At 42.3% G+C, this 18,867-nt stretch overlaps 1 protein-coding gene across 3 annotated transcripts in view; it reads right to left on the bottom strand.

Moving 5' to 3' along the window:
- Window positions 1–18,867, bottom strand: part of LOC126247803 (mannosyl-oligosaccharide glucosidase) — a 70,918-nt gene that overhangs the window by 37,459 nt on the left and 14,592 nt on the right. For 2 of the 3 annotated variants that reach the window (XM_049948511.1, XM_049948513.1), the window contains exons 2-3: window positions 11,690–11,928; window positions 11,428–11,585 (exon numbers count right to left, since the gene is read on the bottom strand). In XM_049948511.1, coding sequence (XP_049804468.1) covers window positions 11,428–11,585; window positions 11,690–11,896 — 365 coding nt within the window. In that variant the 5' untranslated portion in view covers window positions 11,897–11,928. Of the gene's footprint in view, window positions 1–11,427; window positions 11,586–11,689; window positions 11,929–12,672; window positions 12,873–18,867 lie in introns of those variants that run through there. The other variant, XM_049948512.1, reaches the window with a different exon arrangement.

Here is an 18,867-nt window from a genome sequence, read left to right as displayed (position 1 = left end):
ACCGCCAGTGGATCCGCACCGGGCTTCAAGATGGGGACAATAACACCCTCTCGCCATTGCGACGGGAACACGCCCTCGCTCCAAATGCGATTAAAGATGGTGAGGATGTGTCTCTGGCAGTCCCTGGAGAGATGCTTCAGCATCTGTGCGTGGATGCAGTCTGGTCCTGGTGCCGTATCAGGGCAATCGGCGAGGGCAGTGAGGAATTCCCTCTCGCTGAAAGGAGTATTGTATTTTTCAGAACGACGCGTGTGGAATGATAACGGCGTCTGCTCGGCTCGCTCCTTTAGAGAGCGAAATGCGGGGGGATAAGTTGCAGTTGCAGAGCTCTTAGCAAAGTGCGCAGCAAGGCGTTCAGCAATGGCGGCAGCATCCGTGCAGACAGCGCCGTCCAAGGAGATCCCAGGGACACCCATAGGAGTCTTGTATCCATAAATCCGCCGGATCCGGGACCACACTAGCGAGGGAGAGACACGGGTGCCCAAGGATGAGACATACCTCTTCCAGCACTCCTGCTTACGCCGTACAATAAGACGATGGGCCAAGGCACGGAGCCTCTTAAAGGCGATGAGGGTCTCTAGAGACGGGTGCCGCCTATGACGCTGGAGGGCCTGCCTACGGTCGCGAATAGCCTCAGCAATCTCCGGCGACCACCAGGGTACAGCCTTCCTCCGAGGGAGTCCAGAAGAGCAGTGGATGGCAGCCTCTGCCGCCGAAATGATTGACGTGGTTAAGACATGGACCACCTCGTCAATGTCACCCTGTGGGGGAGACTCGATGGTTGCAGCGGAAGTAAAAGCCGGCCAGTCAGCCCTGTGGAGAGCCCAGCGGGACAGGCGCCCAGAACAATGACACTGGGGCAGTGACAAATAGATGGGAAAATGGTCACTACCACACAGGTCAGGATGCACTCTCCAGTGGAGGGATGGGACAAGTCCGGGGCTGCAAAGAGAGAGATCGATGGCCGAGAACGAGCCATGGGCCACACTGAAATGCGGTGTTCAAGAGGCTAAGGTCGAGCTGAGCCAACAAATGCTCCACGGCACAACCACGGTCATCGGAGACAGTCCCACCCCATAGAGGGTTGTGGGCATTGAAATCGCCCAGTAACAAGAAAGGTGGCGGCAATTGGGCCATTTCTCTGCCTCGTGGTGGCTGGGTGTTGTGTGCTGTCCTTAGGTTAGTTAGGTTTAAGTAGTTCTAAGTTCTAGGGGACTGATGACCATAGATGTTAAGTCCCATAGTGCTCAGAGCCATTTGAAGCAATTGGGCCAGCAGCGCAGCCAGCTCATGCTGCGCGACATCACCATCCGGTGGAAGGTAAAGACTGCAGATGGTAATAGCCTGTGGCGTCCACACCCTAACAGCGACAGCCTCTAAAGCCGTTTGTAGAGGGACAGACTCGCTGTGAAGAGAGTTAAGGACATAGATGCAGACGCCACCAGACACCTTTGCATAAGCTGCTCGGGTCTTATAATAACCCCGATAGCCATGGAGGGCGGGGGTTCGCATTGCTGGAAACCAAGTTTCCTGAAGTGCAATGCAGAAGAAAGGGTGAATGCTGATAAGTTGTCGGAGCTCAGTTCCACTGAAGGATGTTATTGGCCATGTCTGAGAGAGGCGTGACGGGACTTGGAAGGCAGATTACGCCACTGGGTCACCTGCTGCCTCCAATTGAGCACCGGTGCTAGCGCTATCCATAGCGGCTGAGGGACCGGCGAGATCGAGGTCCTCAGCGGACGCCAGAATCTCCACCTCGTCCTCAGACGCAGAGCCTGTAGGAAGCAGTGGGACGGGTGCCACCGCAATGTCGGTATTCTTGGGGACTTTCTTCTGCTTCTGTTTCCGTTTCTCATGTTGTGCCTTCGGTGGTTCAGGCTTGGAGGGCTTCACAGGGTCAGTCTCAGGGACGGACGACGACCGTGAGGCCCTATGACCAGGGACTGGTGGTTGTTTGAGCCACTTGTGGGTGTCTGCTGTGCCGCTGGTCGGAAATTGCGAAGGGAGGTCCCCAAGGGACCCCTTCCTTGCGAGAGGAGCCGAAGAAGTCTTACGCTTCTCCGGCTGGGAAGGGGGAACTGATGTCCCCGAGTGTTGGGGGGGAGGGGGGGGGTGTTGCTGCTGAAGTAGATGGAGCAGGAGCAACAGGTTGTGAAGGGCCCCCCACAAGCAAGGGGGCTGGTGGATTCTGACCGATCTTAGAGCCAATTCAGGACGATGGGAGAACCGTCATGGCAGCATCGGTGTAAGTTGACATCATTGCCACAGGATGGAGCCGCTCATATTTCCGCCTAGCCTCGGGGTATGTCAGGCGGTCCAGGGTCTTATATTCCATTATCTTCCTTTCTTTCTGGAATATCCTACAGTCCGGCGAGCAGGGGGAATGCTGTTCTCCGCAGTTAACACAGATAGGAGGCGGGGCACATGGAGTATTGGGAAGCGAAGGACATCCACAATCCCGACACGTGATGCTGGAAGTACAGCGAGATGAAATGTGCCCGAACTTCCAGCATTTAAAACACCGCATCGGAGGAGGGATATATGGCTTGACATCACAACGGTAAACCATCACCTTGACCTTTTCGGGTAAGACGTCACCCTCAAAGGCCAAGATGAAGGCACCGGTGGCTACCTGATTATCCCTCGGACTCCGATGGACGCGTCGGACGAAGTGAACACCTCGTCGTTCTGGGTTGGCGCATAGTTCATCGTCGGACTGCAGAAGAAGATCCCTGTGGAATATAATACCCTGGACCATGTTGAGACTCTTATGGGGCGCGATGCTAACTGAAACATCCCCCAACTTGTCACAAGCGAGCAACCTCCGTGACTGGGCAGAGGAAGCTGTTTTGATGAGAACTGACCCAGAGCGCATTTTGGACAAGCCCTCCACCTCCCCGAACCTGTCCTCTAAATGCTCCACAAAAAACTGAGACTTGGTTGGCATAAAAGATTCACCATCAACCCGCGTACAGACAAGGTACTGGGTTGAATAATCTCCACTGCTGTCTTTAGCCATGCGTTCCTCCCATGGAGTGGCTAGGGAGGGAAATGATCTTTGATTGTATTGCTTGCCGTTGAGGTTAGACCTCGATCGCTTAGAGACTGCTGGTGGAGGCCCACCAGCGAGAGATGATGTACCACGCTTCATTGCGGGTCATCTGCCCTGATGCCACCCACTCCGACCAGGGGCTCTCCCCACGGATGCCACCCAGCCGCAGCAAAGACCACCTGGCAGGATGGCCTTTGCCAGGAGTCCCGATGCCCCAGAGGGATAGGTTTCTACTCCTCGGCATACGTGGGGAGGTAGCAGCTCAGGCATCAGCAGTGCGATCCCTGTGTAGTCAGGGGGCTACCACCAAGAGGGTACATGACGACCCCACCACAACGGACTGGCTACCGTGCTGGATGTCGGGTGTCAAATATCCATATGTGTCATGAGTGCGAAGATGGAAGTGCATAATGGAGGGCATGTATGCCACACGGAACACACTGCAGCTGACGTGGCCGGATGCTCGGTTGTGCCAGATCTGAGGGCAAGATGGATATAGAATGCACCACGTAAGGCATCCTTCCCCAAATGGTACGCACTAACAGAAAATTTTGAAATCGAGTGGTCAAACCCCTTAGGGGACCGTCACATTAAGGCCGAAAAGTTTGAGACTCCTTTTAGTCGCCTCTTACGACAGGCAGGAATACCGCGGGCCAATTCTTACCCCCGGACCCGCAGGGGGGGGGGGGGCAGCAAGGAAACCAATAGTAGGTAATGAACCTACATTTAGGAATAGCAGAAGGGAAGAAGTAATTGATATAACCTTTGGTTCCATGATGATGAGCACCTACGTCAAACAATGGTATGTGGCGTTAGAGCCATCTTCATCGGATCACATATATATTAAATTCAAGGTTGAAATGGGAATCAGACAGACCACTGCCTATAGGAATCCCAGGAAAACATACTGGGAGACATATAGGAGGAACCTTGACTGAAGCTTATCAGAAATTAAAACTTCGATAAGGAATCCAGTAGAGTTTGAGGAAGTAGCAAGGCTGTTACCTCTGCCATAGTGACCTCACACCAAGACAACTGCACAATCATCAAGAAGTGCACAAATATGAGTGTGCCTTGGTGGAACATTAACTTGAAAATGCAAAGAAAACAGGTATGTAGACTGTTTAACCTTGTGAGACGTAAAGGACAATGGGAAAAATATCATGAGGCTCTTGTCAACTACAACCTTGCAATTAGACAAGCGATGGAGGTACCCTGGAAGGTATTCTGTGAGGAAGTGGAGAGCACGGCTGCTCAAACCAGACTTCACAGAATCCTCACTACACTACCAACTAATCCAGCTCTCCCCCAACAGGCAGGAGAGAATCTCATAAGAATCCTATGCAGGTTATTCAGGGTTAGCCTAGCAGTAGGAATCATTCCCAATGTCTGGAGGGCAGTGAAGGTTGTCTTTATTCCAAAGCCAGGGAGAATTAATCATACTAAGGCCAAGGATATGGGACCTATCAGTCTGTCCTCCTTCATTCTTAAAACATTGGAAAAACTGGTTAATGTATATACGTTGGAGAGAGGAGGCTTATTAGGGGCCCCTCTAAACTCAAACCAACATGCATATCAACCAGGTAAATCATGTGAGACAGCTCTCCATCAACTCACTGGGAGGGTGGAGAAAGTACTTCACTTTCAAGAAATAGCTGACTGCATCTTCCTGGACATCAAGAGGGCCTTCAGTAACACAACCTTCGATTCCATGGTTAGGGCAGCAGAGGTGCATGACCTAGGCACCACTATATGTAAGTGGACTAGTGCCATGCTTAGTGGAACGAAGGTAGAGGCTACCATGATGCATGAAAAGATGGTAATTAACACCAATAGAGATTGCCCACATGGATGAGTTTTGTTCCCTTTATTGTGGAATCTAGTGGAGAATGAACTCATTGAGAGACTAAATTCCGGACAATGTTTTTGCCAAGGATATACAGATGACCTTGTCATACTAATACTTGGCAAATTCACTGACACATTTAGAAATATGGCACAAGGTGCATTGGACATTGTGCAAGACTGGTGCATTAAACAGGATCTAAGGGTTAATCCTAAGAAGACTATTGTGGTGACATTCATGAAGAGGCATATCCAACATTCAAGTTGGAATCTAAAGCTCTTCAATGAAACTACCTGTGAAGGGGATAGTGAAATATCTAGGGGTAACCTTAGATTAGAAACTAACATGGACCCCTCTCATTAAGAGCATCTGCTACAAGGTGAAAGGTACTCTAGTGAGTACCAGAAGGGCTGGAGACAAAAACTGGGGCCTAAGCCCTAGAGGTAAGCACTGGATATACACCACAGTGGTTATACCGAGGATTTCCTATGGGGCTGTAGTGTGGTGGAAGAAGGTAGAACAGCAGGTTGCAGCTAAGGAGCAGAGACTGGCCTGCTTAGCAATAACAGGCGGAATTAGCAGCACACCAACTGCTGGGATGGAAGCCATGCTGGACACCTTTAGGTCAAGATGGAGGCAGCAGCTGGTGCATACAGACTCAAAACTGGTAAAAATTCGATATCACTATGTTCCACATCCAAAAGAACAACTTCAAATATTTACCGAAAATTGTGAAAAAAAAAAATAGAATATAAAATAAATTCAATGTTTGAAGGAGTCTTACTATTTTTTGAGTTTTATCATGTCTAATCTTTCTCTTTGACTGTGTAAAGTAGGTATATGGCGCACAAAAGAAGAAGTCCAACTGAACTGGGGAGTGGCAGCGTGAATGGAATAACAAGATTTTCAATGTGAAGAAATAGTACACCAGGTGCATTAAAAAACAATTTTAACACAACTAATGTGCTATTTCTTTGCATCGGTATTCTTCAAAAACAGTTGCTGAAAATGATGAACAAAAATCTAAATGACAAGATTGGTCTTTGCAGTGGACGGAGACGTGTCAGGATAAATGCTGACATAATCACCACTGTGTACCTTCACTGCACAATTTTTACACTACGGCTTCTAGGTCGCTAACATTGGCAGGGGGAGACAAAAAACAGGGAAGTTGACATGAAGTGTTCCAGACAAATCCAATATGTGACGAAACTGAACGACAGACGCGTTGGACAGCTTTTATCGTGCCACTCACATGTGTTTATCATTGGTAGCAAAGTGATTATCATAAAATGAGAACGTGCTTTGTTTCCCTTTCAATTCTTACTCTAAGGGGGATAGGCAAGCTGCTGGCTTGTTGATGTACAAAATATCTAATAATAAATCAATAATTAGATACACAGCTCTAAAACTGGCAGTATATTTAAAATGTGCAGCCGATACTTTTAAGGGTCAGTACGTCAATATTTCTTCAGTCAATATATCGATAACGGTATTTTTTTAAATATCAATATCTCGGATTCCAGAAATTTTTAAAAATATCAAAAGTCCTAACATCAACCACATCACACATTTCCATCCATTTTTGGGCATCTGTGTGATCATGGGTAAATAGGCACGGAGGTTTTGGACTGGGCGTACACCAGATTTGGAGCTTGTATCAGGGTTTGTCTCAATTACCCTGTAGCCCATAGTACCATAAATCTGGTGCATACACAGTCCCCTTTCACCCTACATGTTTGTCTGCCTGAAAGGACCCATGATCACACAAATGTCCAAAAAGGACTGGAATGTTGTGTGATGTGATTGGTGTCTGTGAGGGTACTTGTTGTGATATAGCCGTGCTGCCTCTCGACTGTTTCCTTTGGCTTGGCCATACACAAAAACCATCTTCGCTTGTTCCTGGCATGATACTGGACCATACTGCTGCTTACAGTAAGCTGCATCAATCACACAGCCTGCAACATACAAGGAACACATGGCATATGGTCAGAGGAACAGTCATTTGTCAGTGCCTTCTACCATGGCAACGATGCATTTCAGAACACATGTTCTTAGGACATTTTTTCCTCCATGTCCAGTCAGGAACCCATCCCTGCAGTCTGTCAGTTTTATTAATGTTCACCCTGTATATACAGTCTATGTCTAAGTGAACATTCATCAGAATATCATGTAAAAATTTGAAGTAAACTGGTTAAGAACTTTTTATATATATATATATATATATATATATATATATATATATATATATATATATATATATATATATATAACAGAGGGAAACATTCCACGTGGAAAAAATATATCTAAAAAGAAAGAAAGTGATGAGACTTACCAAACAAAAGCGCTGGCAGGTCGATAGACACACAAACAAACACAAACATACACACAAAATTCTAGCTTTCGCAACAAACGGTTGCTTCGTCAGGAAAGAGGGAAGGAGAGGGAAAGATGAAAGGAAGTGGGTTTTAAGGGAGAGGGTAAGGAGTCATTCCAATCCCGGGAGCGGAAAGACTTACCTTAGGGGGAAAAAAGGACGGGTATACACTCGCGCACACACACACATATCCATCCGCATATACACAGACACAAGCAGACATTTGTAAAGGCAAAGTGTATATGCGGATGGATATGTGTGTGTGTGCGCGAGTGTATACCCGTCCTTTTTTCCCCCTAAGGTAAGTCTTTCCGCTCCCGGGATTGGAATGACTCCTTACCCTCTCCCTTAAAACCCACTTCCTTTCATCTTTCCCTCTCCTTCCCTCTTTCCTGACGAAGCAACCGTTTGTTGCGAAAGCTAGAATTTTGTGTGTATGTTTGTGTTTGTTTGTGTGTCTATCGACCTGCCAGTGCTTTTGTTTGGTAAGTCTCATCACTTTCTTTATATATATATATATATATATATATATATATATATATATATATATATATATATATATATATATATATATATAAAGGATTTGTTCAAAAGTTGTGTGTCACATTTTTTTAAATTTATTGCTCAGATTAGTTCATAAACTTCCAATTCTTTGAAGTATGGCCCTTCTGCATCAATATATTTTTGCTAGCACAATTTCCGTACATAGTAAGCTTTCTACAGTCAAAGTAGTTTGCACACTGTCAACCAACTCAAGATGCTTTCCTCTGAGGTCCCGTTTCAGCAAAATAAAAAAAAAAAAAAATAAAAAACTCTGCCTTGGTCAGGTTGGAACCGTACGGCGGCTGTGGCACCATTGTCACACTGATATAGCACAGGTAGGCCATGAGAACAAAGTTAGTATGTGCCTGCATGTTGTCTTAGTGCAGTTTCCCTGAAACACAGAACTCCTTTCGGACGCATGTGACCCTGTGATTCAGTCTCTAGAGCACTGCCTTGTAAAATTGAGCACTGATGCACAGACCAGGGGGTACAAATGCAATGTTCACATTCTCAAGGAAATTGAGATCATCTTCACAGAGTTGCTTGAGTTCTTCACACACTTCCACTCGGTGCCACTTTTGCACATTGGTCAAAACTCTGGGCACAAGTTCTACGCAAATCTTCTGCATGGACAAGGCTTCTGATACAACCTCATGAAGAACCGTTTTCAGCATGTCAAATAATTCTGACATCAAATTAACACCATTTGACAGACTGAATTCAGTGGTCTGGCGAACTTAAGTCACATGGTTGTCTGTTTGCAACATTGACAGGTGTCCTGCATGGACCTTGTCAGTGAACTTCTCCTGGTCTTCTCTAAACACCTTGTGCCACTTGTTCAACTGTGATCTGGAATGGCAATCATCCCTGAATGCTTCGTTAACCATCCCAAAAGCTTCCAGCAGTGTCTTCTTGAGCTACATGCAAAATTTTATCACACAGTGTTGCTCCAAAGTCTTCTCCATCTGAAGTTCAATGTGACCACTACATAGAGATTCACAGAAGAAGCTGTCCTAACCCTCCAAGATGGTGGAAGCAATTGAGAGACCTACTGCTGAAAAGCTAAAGGTCTCCCTCACCATCCCCAACTGGTTCAACACTCTGCGACATATAGTCACATCACAAAAAAATGTGATGTATTACTTTCAGGACACACCCTACATTTATTTATATACCATATTTACTGAAAACAGGTATATAAAAACAAGTGCATATTCAAATGCAATACTGTGTCAAAATTTCAAGTCAATTGACATTACTTTTCAAGTTCTGTGAGCACAAACATACACAGGCTGAACTTTTTCCAAACATCCAAACATCTAGACTCAGAGATTGATAAGTCCCATTAGCTACATGGTAACTAGTAGTGTTCATTGCAAAGCTGCATGACAAGCAGTAAGGTGCTATAAATACAATTAGGGTATTTCCATATGTAATGAAATACTATCTTTGAAAAATACAATTGTAGAAAATAAATAATAAGCTACCAATAGCAGACAAATAGCAGCTATACAATACAATTTGAGGAAGTAGTAGCTTCTTTTATAATTTACTCATTTAAATGTTGGTGGCATAAGCACCAACAGCATTAAGCAGTACAGTGGTAGTTTATTGTTAATACAGTATACAGATTAAGTCTCTGTGATTTTTGTTAATGTATACCTTGGTCCATACCGCATCCCTGACAGTTCTTCTTTATGGGATCTATGAAACAAGATGAATGTGAGTGACTAAATGAATGAATATACACAGATTACCTTCCTCTGCAGTTTCGTATTCCCACCCCATCCATTCTTCTGCTCCCACATCAGTCTCTCACAGCCTTGTCACTTACCTACTCTTCTGTAACTCATCCATATATTCCTTGGCCTACCTCCTTCTCTTATTGCAGGTCCTCATCCTCACACTGCACTATTTTTCTGGGTTTCTCTCAGCAACACTATTCCTTAACCCCTGCCTCACTATGTGTCCTACATGTTCCGCACTACCACTATCTTACCTAACCTTCTTATGTTTCTTCCAATACCCGTCTTAGGCCTCTTATAAATTCCCATCTTCCACTCCAGTCACAATGAGAAATGGTCTACTGAAATACTCTCTTTCAAATTCTGAAGGTGACAGGGGTAAAATACAGGGAGCAAAAGGCTATTTACAATTTTTACAGAAACCAGATGGCAGTTATAAGAGTTGAGGCACATGAAAGGGAAGCAGTGGTTGCAAAGGGAGTGAGACAGGGTTGTAACCTCTCGCCGATGTTATTCAATCTGTATATTGAGCAAGCAGTAAAGGAAACAAAAGAAAAATTCGGAGTAGGTATTAAAATCCATGGAGAAGAAATAAAAACTTTGAGGTTCGCCGATGACATTGTAATTCTGTCAGAGACGGCAAAGGACTTGGAAGAGCAGTTGAATAGAATGAACAGTGTCTTGACAGGAGAATATAAGATGAACATCAACAAAAGCAAAACGAGGATGATGAAATGTAGTCAAATTAAGTGGGGTGATGCTGAGGAAATTAGATTAGGAAATGAGACACTTAAAGTAGTAAAGGAGTTTTGCTATTTGGGGAGCAAAATAACTGATGATGATCAAAGTAGAGATGATATAAAATGTAGACTGGCAATGGCCAGGAAAGCATTTCTGAAGTATAGATTTAAGTGTCAGGATGTCATTTCTGAAAGTATTTGTATGGAGTGTAGCCATGTATGGAAGTGAAACAAGGATGATAACTAGTTTGGACAAGAAGAGAATAGAAGCTTTTGAAATGTGGTGCTACAGAAGGATGCTGACAATTAGATGTGTAGATCACGTAACTAATGAGGAGGTATTGAATAGAATTGGGGAGAAGAGGAGTTTGTGGCACAACTTGACTAGAAGAAGGGATCGGTTAGTAGGACGTTTTGAGGCATCAAGGGATCACCAATTTAGTATTGGAGGGCAGCGTGGAGGGTAAAAATAGTAGAGGGAGACCAAGAGATGAATACACTAAGCAGATTCAGAAGGATGTAGGTTGCGGTAGGTACTGGGAGATGAAGAAGCTTGCACAGGATAGAGTAGCATGGAAAGCTGCATCAAACCAGTCTCAGGACTGAAGACCACAACAACAACAACAACAATAACAACAAGGATAAATTCGACCTGCACATTTTGATAGCACTTGATGAGGTATGTTACATGTTGCAGCAGCAAATAAGTCGCATATGGCAAGTTTCAACTGTAAATACAGAAATATATGACACATAATCAGTTCATATTTACTAAATGTACAACAAATATCCAACAAAAAGCAATTTTGCATTATTACAATTCAGTGCTTATGTGTCTTACCATACACCACCTCATGCGTTAAATTTACCTGTGAGAGGGTGTAACTAACCATCTCCACCATTATTTTTCTCTCTGTTTTGACTACATCCCTAAGAAAATAATTCTGTTCTCTGATTTTCAACTTTTATTACTAACTTTCTGAGCTAGTATAAGCTGAGTGTTTTTTCTGCATTTAGTATTTTTGTGTGAAGTTGGTATCAACCTTACTTTTATTGCAAGATAATACATAATTGTAGTGACTTAACCAACTGTATAGTAAATAATGTCACTGGAGAAAGTGTACCTTATACCACTGCCATCTGGCCTTAACATGTGTGGAAGGTACCACATCAGACCTGTAACTAAAGAATGTGGATCTCTTGTCTTCATCCCAAAATAAACTCCTGGGCGGTATGAACCCCAATATCTATCTGGAACCTCAAGACCAGACTTGGCAACAATCTGGAACACAGAATTTTAAGGTTTAGTGGCATGCAATGACACAAGTATAAGAAAAACAGATTCTGATGGAAATGAAACAAATGAAGTAGAAAACTTCAACATACTTTCGTGTCATCATATGGAGTATTTACACGAGTCTCAAGATAGCCCATGTAACCAATACAACCAGCAACTGCTAAACAAACAACTGTAACAGCTTTCCAAACAAATGGCATGCCCCTGGACTTCTTGGAGTTGTCTTCTGCTGCTTTCTTTTTGCCAGGCTTCTGGTGCGTACTTTCTACTGATAAAGGTTTACGTTGTCGTGCCATAGTCTGTACTGCAATTAATATGCGATGGAATTCTGGAACAAAAGAAAATTTTATATATTCTCTGATATTTTTGCTATACAGCTATGGACATCACAACTAACAAAATATAATAGATTGTCAATGAATTTAATATAAAAATAGAATCAGTAAAAAGAACAAAATGTGTTAGGAGGATTATGCTGATAAGAATTTAAAATACTGGAAAATCATGTAGTGGATTTCTTAGCAATTGTTGCCATAAACTTTTCAGACTTTTGGGAATGGTAATGAGTGCCTTAAAGTACAATATTTGAAAGTAACTCTTGACTTATACAAACATCCAGGAAGTTCTGAGAAGTTCATGTGAAGTCTGCATGTGTATATCTTGCCAGCATGGATCAGAACAATTAATAATCATGTTAGTGATTCCACAGTGATCTATTCTGTAGCGACTTTTTCAATGCCAACAATGCACTCAACATCGAAACTAAGAGGAACACTCACAAATGTAGTACTTCACAAAACACCGACTAAACTGAATGAGGCAAAAATTAAAAGAAAATGGTGTGCAGCGTCCAGTTATATAATATACCCAGGGGTTAGTTAATCTTTAGTAATGAAGACTGAAAAACAACTGTCCCACTAAAACAGCAAACAGAGGAAATGTCACAAGGCTTTGTAGCCTCTGATAAATTGTGAAATATTTTCACACGAAATTGTGTAAAGATTAGGTTTCAAGAAAAGTGCAAGTAATAACTCTTAACTTCCATGGTGAAAGTTATTTGTAAATATATTACCTGTTGGCAAGTCTTAGTGGGTGAGAGAGTAAAAATCCAATCGTTTGGGGTTGAGTCCTCTGCCTGTTCTCAGATTTTTTCTGCTACTTATGTCTTTCACCTCTGGCATTGATTTGTGAATGAAAAAAATGCCAAATGGCACCATGGTTTGGAATCCCCTATATCATTAAGTCAGTTCAAAGGTCACAGAAAGGCAAGGGCACACCACTTCCAATAAAATCATGCCCTATAAATCACTGCAGTGTTAAAACTAACATTTGGGTTTGGAACTGATTTGCTTTTAATTTGTTGAGAAAACTCAGTAATCATGTATGCTGAACATCTTTACAGATTATGCCAATGATTATAAAGTGTATTTTAGAGTAACGATATTACAGGTACTTGAAATTAACGATGATGGGAGGGGTGAGATGGTGGGGGGGGAGAGAGGGGGGGAGGGAGAGACTGGGGGGGAGGGGAGAGGGCGGAGGGGGAGGGAGAGAGAGGGGGGGGGGATCAAAAACCCCACACTCTCACATTATCATCTCAGAATTTCTGAAGAACCCTGTGAATCCTTGAAAAATAACTTATTCAACACATTTCTTAGGAAATATCTGCAACATGCATACCTATGCTTTTTTTTATCTTAATGACTGCAAAACCTGCCAAGCTATTTATGTCATCGGCAGTTACCATTCTATTGCCTACTAAGCTCATTGAGTCGCTACTTTATAATAGATCAGAAGTTAATTTTATTCAGCTGTTGTCAATAATTTGCTACTGGACGTCGATATGAACATTATCGGTGTTTTTACTACAATAATGAGAGCAAATACAGTTCAAATTGTATATTTTATCCAGTTACAAGAAGAACCCTAATAAACCTAATTAGCACTTTACTTGCTCTCTTTCATTTAGCTCAGTCCTCCCCACTTCCCCCCAGTCTAAACATATGGGAAGATCTGGCAGTAGCTTTTGTTCAGCCTGGAAGGAAACAATGAACCACCCTTTCCACAATCTTTTTACATGGGTTGTGATTGGAGATGATTCAGCTGACATAAGGGCTTGTGATATTCCATGGGTGCTTGTGTTTTTCAATACCCACTGGAAAGAAATTTCCTGGTAGGAAGTAACACCATACAGAGAATGCTATTAGCAAGAGCAGGAAATGGCCAATGGGAAAGCCTAAATTTGTTTACTGAAAATGACTGGCTGAAAGGTCTAAATGTTTTTAATTTCGTGGAGCTTGCAAAATCTGAAGTTAGTCAGCAGTCCTTAATGGTGCAGGTGTGGAAGTCCTGTGTCTTCTGGTACATAGGTGGCATTTTTGTACGGAATTTCTGAAATTGGGAACAGGTGATTCTTCAGGAACAACCAAGTTATTTCTTGCAATATGGAAAGCAGAGAGGATCTTGAAGGGTGGTTCATCATTTCCTTCCAGGCTGAACAAAAGTCCCCAGTTCCTGAATACTAGATCAGGAGTCCACATTAGTGTACAGGATGAGCTGATGGGTGTGGCCAGGAATGCTGTGAAGCACTCAACCACTTTGACAGCCTGAGCAAGCTTTAGGTAGTTCTATAGCACCCAGCAAAGACACAACTTCAAAATATACAGTGCTCTCCCTAGCATAAAGGCAAAGGGATGTCGTTCTGCTGCACAGCAAGGCATATGGAAATCTGGAGAAAAGGAAACCCACTAGTGGAGTTACTGCGAAAAACTGTCCTGTTTGAACAAAGAAATTGTAACTTTTGTGTAGACTGTGAAAACTATAGTGCATATTAAGTTGTTGTATCACAGCAGTGTATGTAAAATTATATAAAACTTCTGTATTACTCTTATAAAAATATTTCATTGTAAATCTGGACATGTCTCCTGTACACCAAATTAAATGATTTCAAAACTGTATATTGTGAGATACGTAAATAGTATTTCATGTGTCTCCTTATGTTCTGTGGCGTTTCTGCTGAGACAGCCATGTGTCAGCTGGAGGAACAGTGGCAGGGAGAAAGCGAAATACACCACCTAACCATTGCATATCTCATTCCACTCTGCTAGGTTGACGTTATTTTAACTTTGCTTCGAACTGAAGTTTGCTTACAATACAAAGATTCTTCCTCCATTGAGATGACCAGGCCTGAGGTATCCAAAAATTTGAATATGTCGTATTTCAGCCTTGCACAGTCATAGATTTCTGCTTGAGTCACTTCAGGTTTTGTAGGTGAGTTTTATCATTTAGCGAGTGTGCATATCCTCCGCATGCAGATACCTCAAATTAGGAGGTGGAGCCAAGTAACTACCTGAATGGTGTTGTTAGGGTGACAAGGCGTATTTGGTGAGCTTTAATTCAAGTTAATACATTATATATATGCCTTTGAAAATTTACGTATTTGTGTTTTTGTGTGAGTTTTCCCCAATTAACTTTGTATCCCTGTTTTGTTTGTGTGGAGATTATCAGGGGAAGTACCTTGGAGTCAGTGGGAGATGATATATGAACTGTAAGCGGTGTACGTATTTCAGGCCACTGTTCATATCTTGGAATTTTCCTGAGGTTAATTGTTGACACTAGATTATTGAGAAGTTTAGCCCTTTCTCATGGTTAAAAGCAGGGCTGGCAATATATATTCAGATTATTTTATAATGTTGCGATTCAGAGGTTTAACAGGTCTGCCAATAAGCATTTCTGAGTAAATCCGTGGAGCAATACATAACATAATTCCTCTCACCTGCTGCAAATTGCCAGATGAATGTGGATTCTTGTCACGACTGTTTGGTGTCACAGAATCTTCAAGAATGTATGAAAGGAGCGTTTCTCCTGGCAACCTTGCATGGACTGGAATCACTGCAGATAACAGTGGCTGCACATCATTGAATCCCATGGTTTATCACTTAGAGGGGACATCTTTGAATAAGTCTCTGGAAGATTCCATATTACTCTATTTCCGTAGGCTTTTGAGGGGAGAGCGAAACAAGAGAGATGGTGGAAAGTCAATTAGGTATCCAGGAACTGGAAAGGGAAGGAACCAGAATTGAATAAGAATATGCATTTCACATTCTGCTGCATAATGTACTAAGGCAGATTCCAGATGATGTGCAGAAGGATGTGCTGAACAACTTGCCAGACTGAGATTCATTGGAATAATCCTCAAGAAACGTAGTACATCAACAAAAGAAGTAGCTTAAAAAGCACTTTTTTTTACCAATACTTTGATTGTGCAAGTCAATCTCGGATCTGTACCAGATTGGACTGATAGAGGAAATAGACTAGTTCCAGAGATGAGCAGCACATTTTGTTACAGGTTCATTTAGCAAGCCCAAAAGCATCATGAATATGCTCACCCAACTCCAGTGGCAGATGCTGCAAGAGCGGCATTCTGTATCATGTTATGGTCTAATGATAAAAGTTCTAGGAAGCTACATTTCTAGAATAGTCAACCAATATCTTGCTTCCTTCTATATCTCACAAAAAGACTATAAAGATAAAATTACAGAATTTTGAGCCTACATGGAAGCTTACCATGAATTGTTACTCCTGTGAACCATACATGACTGGAACACCATTTGAGATGGTAATTTAATTTGGCTTGAATCAGAGTTTTTTTTTTTTTAGAGTTGGCTGCCTCCAAATACAGAGTAACAATTATTGAACTATATGAAAAGAAGCATAAATTACTTACAAATTACGGTATGCTCGCACTTTATTCAACATGTAAACTTCATTACAGATATTTGGATTTAGGTTATGACATTTTCGATATGCCTGCCATCATTGGCGATGATGTGGCGCAGATGAATAGTGAAATTCTGCTGACCCGCTGAGTGTCAGAACATTGATGCTGTTGATGACCTCCTAAATGGCTGTTTTCAGCTCAGCAATGGATTTGGGATTATTGATGTACATCTTGTCTTTAATATATGCCCACAAACAAGGGATCGCATTTGTTCAGATCCGGAGAATATGTCGGCCAATCGAGGCCCTTGCCAGTGGCCTCTAGTGCTCCTCCAGGACATCAAACACTCTCCTGCTTTGATGGGGTCAAGCTCTGTTTTGCATGAACCACAACCTGTCGAGATCAGTGTGATGTGGATAATGGGCACGAAATCATCTTCCAAAAACTTCAAGCAACGTGCCACCATGGAATATCGCACTGATCATTTAGTGACTGGACACTGCGCATCACACGGTCACCTGTTGAGGGTGAAGAGACTTCTTGCTCATGAAATGCTGATTCTCAGTCCCCCAAATGCCCCAATTTTGCTTACTGACAAACCCATCCAAATGAAAGTGGGTTTCATTGCTAAACCAAACCACGCGCATGCGCATACTAATTCCCATCATGCCCTGCATCTAATGTGCAGTTTGAACATTCTGATGCAGACCATTCAGAAGTTATGACAATTTTATTTCATATAGCTCAATAATTGTCATCCTATATTTGGCCTACTTATTTTCCTTTATTCAAGTCTTTCTGTTTTGATTTAGAAATGCAGTACAATTTTATTTTGTTTAATGTTTTTGTTAGTTAGTGAAGTATTGCACTATCATAAAGTGCTGCCATTTTACTTTCATTTTCACTTTAAACAAATAATTTTTTTTTCAAACTTGCCCATTTGCATTAATTCATTAGCAATGTTTTTGATAGTTCAAGCAGAAGTATATGGAGGTTAGCAATAAAACACAGATTTGTGTGCCACTTTCTTTTGCTGTTAGAGATGATGGTTTTCATGAATCATTGTAAATTTTATTATTCTTGTGTGCAGTCAATTTTTTAATTAGCCTTTTTTTCATAAATTATTCTGTGATGTTATAGTATTTGGACATATAATGTTTGTAATATACAACTGCACATCAAGTTTCTGTTCTTCAGTCCTATTTTTCGAGAAGTGTGTATATGAGGCTTCTGCAGACACCAACCAGCCACCCATTGCTCCAGCATATTACATAAATTTATTGGCCTAAGGATTTCATTATCCTGGTTAGGAGTAATTTCATCTGTCAATGAAAAAGGGAGGGGCTGTGTAACATATCAGTTCCCGGCCACATACATCAGTTCTGTTCGCTTTCTGGAAGATAGAGCCGGTCTCTGGATCTGGAAAACAGTGACTTATGTAGACTGGTAATGATAGGTCAAGTCCTTCCATAATCCTTTTAAATGGGTTGTGATCAGCATCGATTAGGCTGGCTTAAAGCTTGTGATTTCTCATGATGGCAGTTGTTTTCCAGTAGCTAATGCAAAGAAATTTCTCTAAATCCTGGCAGAAAGTCACACCTTACAAAAAATTCTATCAGTGGGAGCAGGAAACAGCTAATGGGAATGCTTGAATTCTGTTGTTAAAGCTGATTGACAGAATGGGGCTAAATGTTAAATAATTTCATGAATCAGAATTGGAACTTGCAAAAATGGCAGCCCTTGTGGGAAGAAGTTGGGTGTCCTCTGAGGCAGTGGTCATTTTCTCATAGTGTATATCTGAAATTGATGGAAGGTGAACCTTCAGGCAACCAAGTTATTTCTTGTAGTACAGAAAATTTAGATAATCCGAAAGTGCATTGCTGAGAACAGGTATTGATTTCTTGTGCAGACATTTCTAGTTTTGTGGGCAAGTGTTGCCATTTAGCAAGTATGCACACAGTTCACGAAGAGCTCATATGAGGTTGTGGAGTTAAATAGATAGCTGGAATATTGGTGTTTTTGTGAATGATATTGTATCTCTATTCTACAGGCACGTGAAATGAAGTTTGTCAGAAATAGGACAGAAATAACAAATCTAAGACGGTACGGGAACTTTCCTAGTAAGATACATGAAATGGAGATGCAAAGCAAATGAGCAAGAGGAAGACCAAGGGATCAGTGATTGAAAGGTGTGGAGTGGTGCGTTGAAAAAAGAGGCGAGGACTGGACCAGAGTGAACAAAGAAAGATGGTGGGAAAACAGGACTAGGTGGCAAAAAAACCCAGCCTGGAGCTGGAAATTTTTCATGATGATGATGATGATAAATGAGATCCATGTGGCATGACTTAATTTAAGCCAATACATTACACTTATTTCTATGGAAATGTAAAAGTGTTGATGTTTTTGTGTGACTTCTACACAACTGACTTTCAACTATTCCTGGTTTGATACTGTGGTGACTATAAGCACAAGCTGGCTGAAGCAAACTGAAGGTGGTGTACATACTCCAGGACCATGGTTGGATCTCAGAATTTTCTTGAGAGTGTA

The sequence above is a fragment of the Schistocerca nitens genome, chromosome 1 (assembly GCF_023898315.1).
Source record: "Schistocerca nitens isolate TAMUIC-IGC-003100 chromosome 1, iqSchNite1.1, whole genome shotgun sequence".
NCBI lineage: Eukaryota > Metazoa > Arthropoda > Insecta > Orthoptera > Acrididae > Schistocerca > Schistocerca nitens.
Note: the sequence above shows the minus strand (reverse complement) of the source record. Positions and strands in the feature narration are given on the sequence as shown.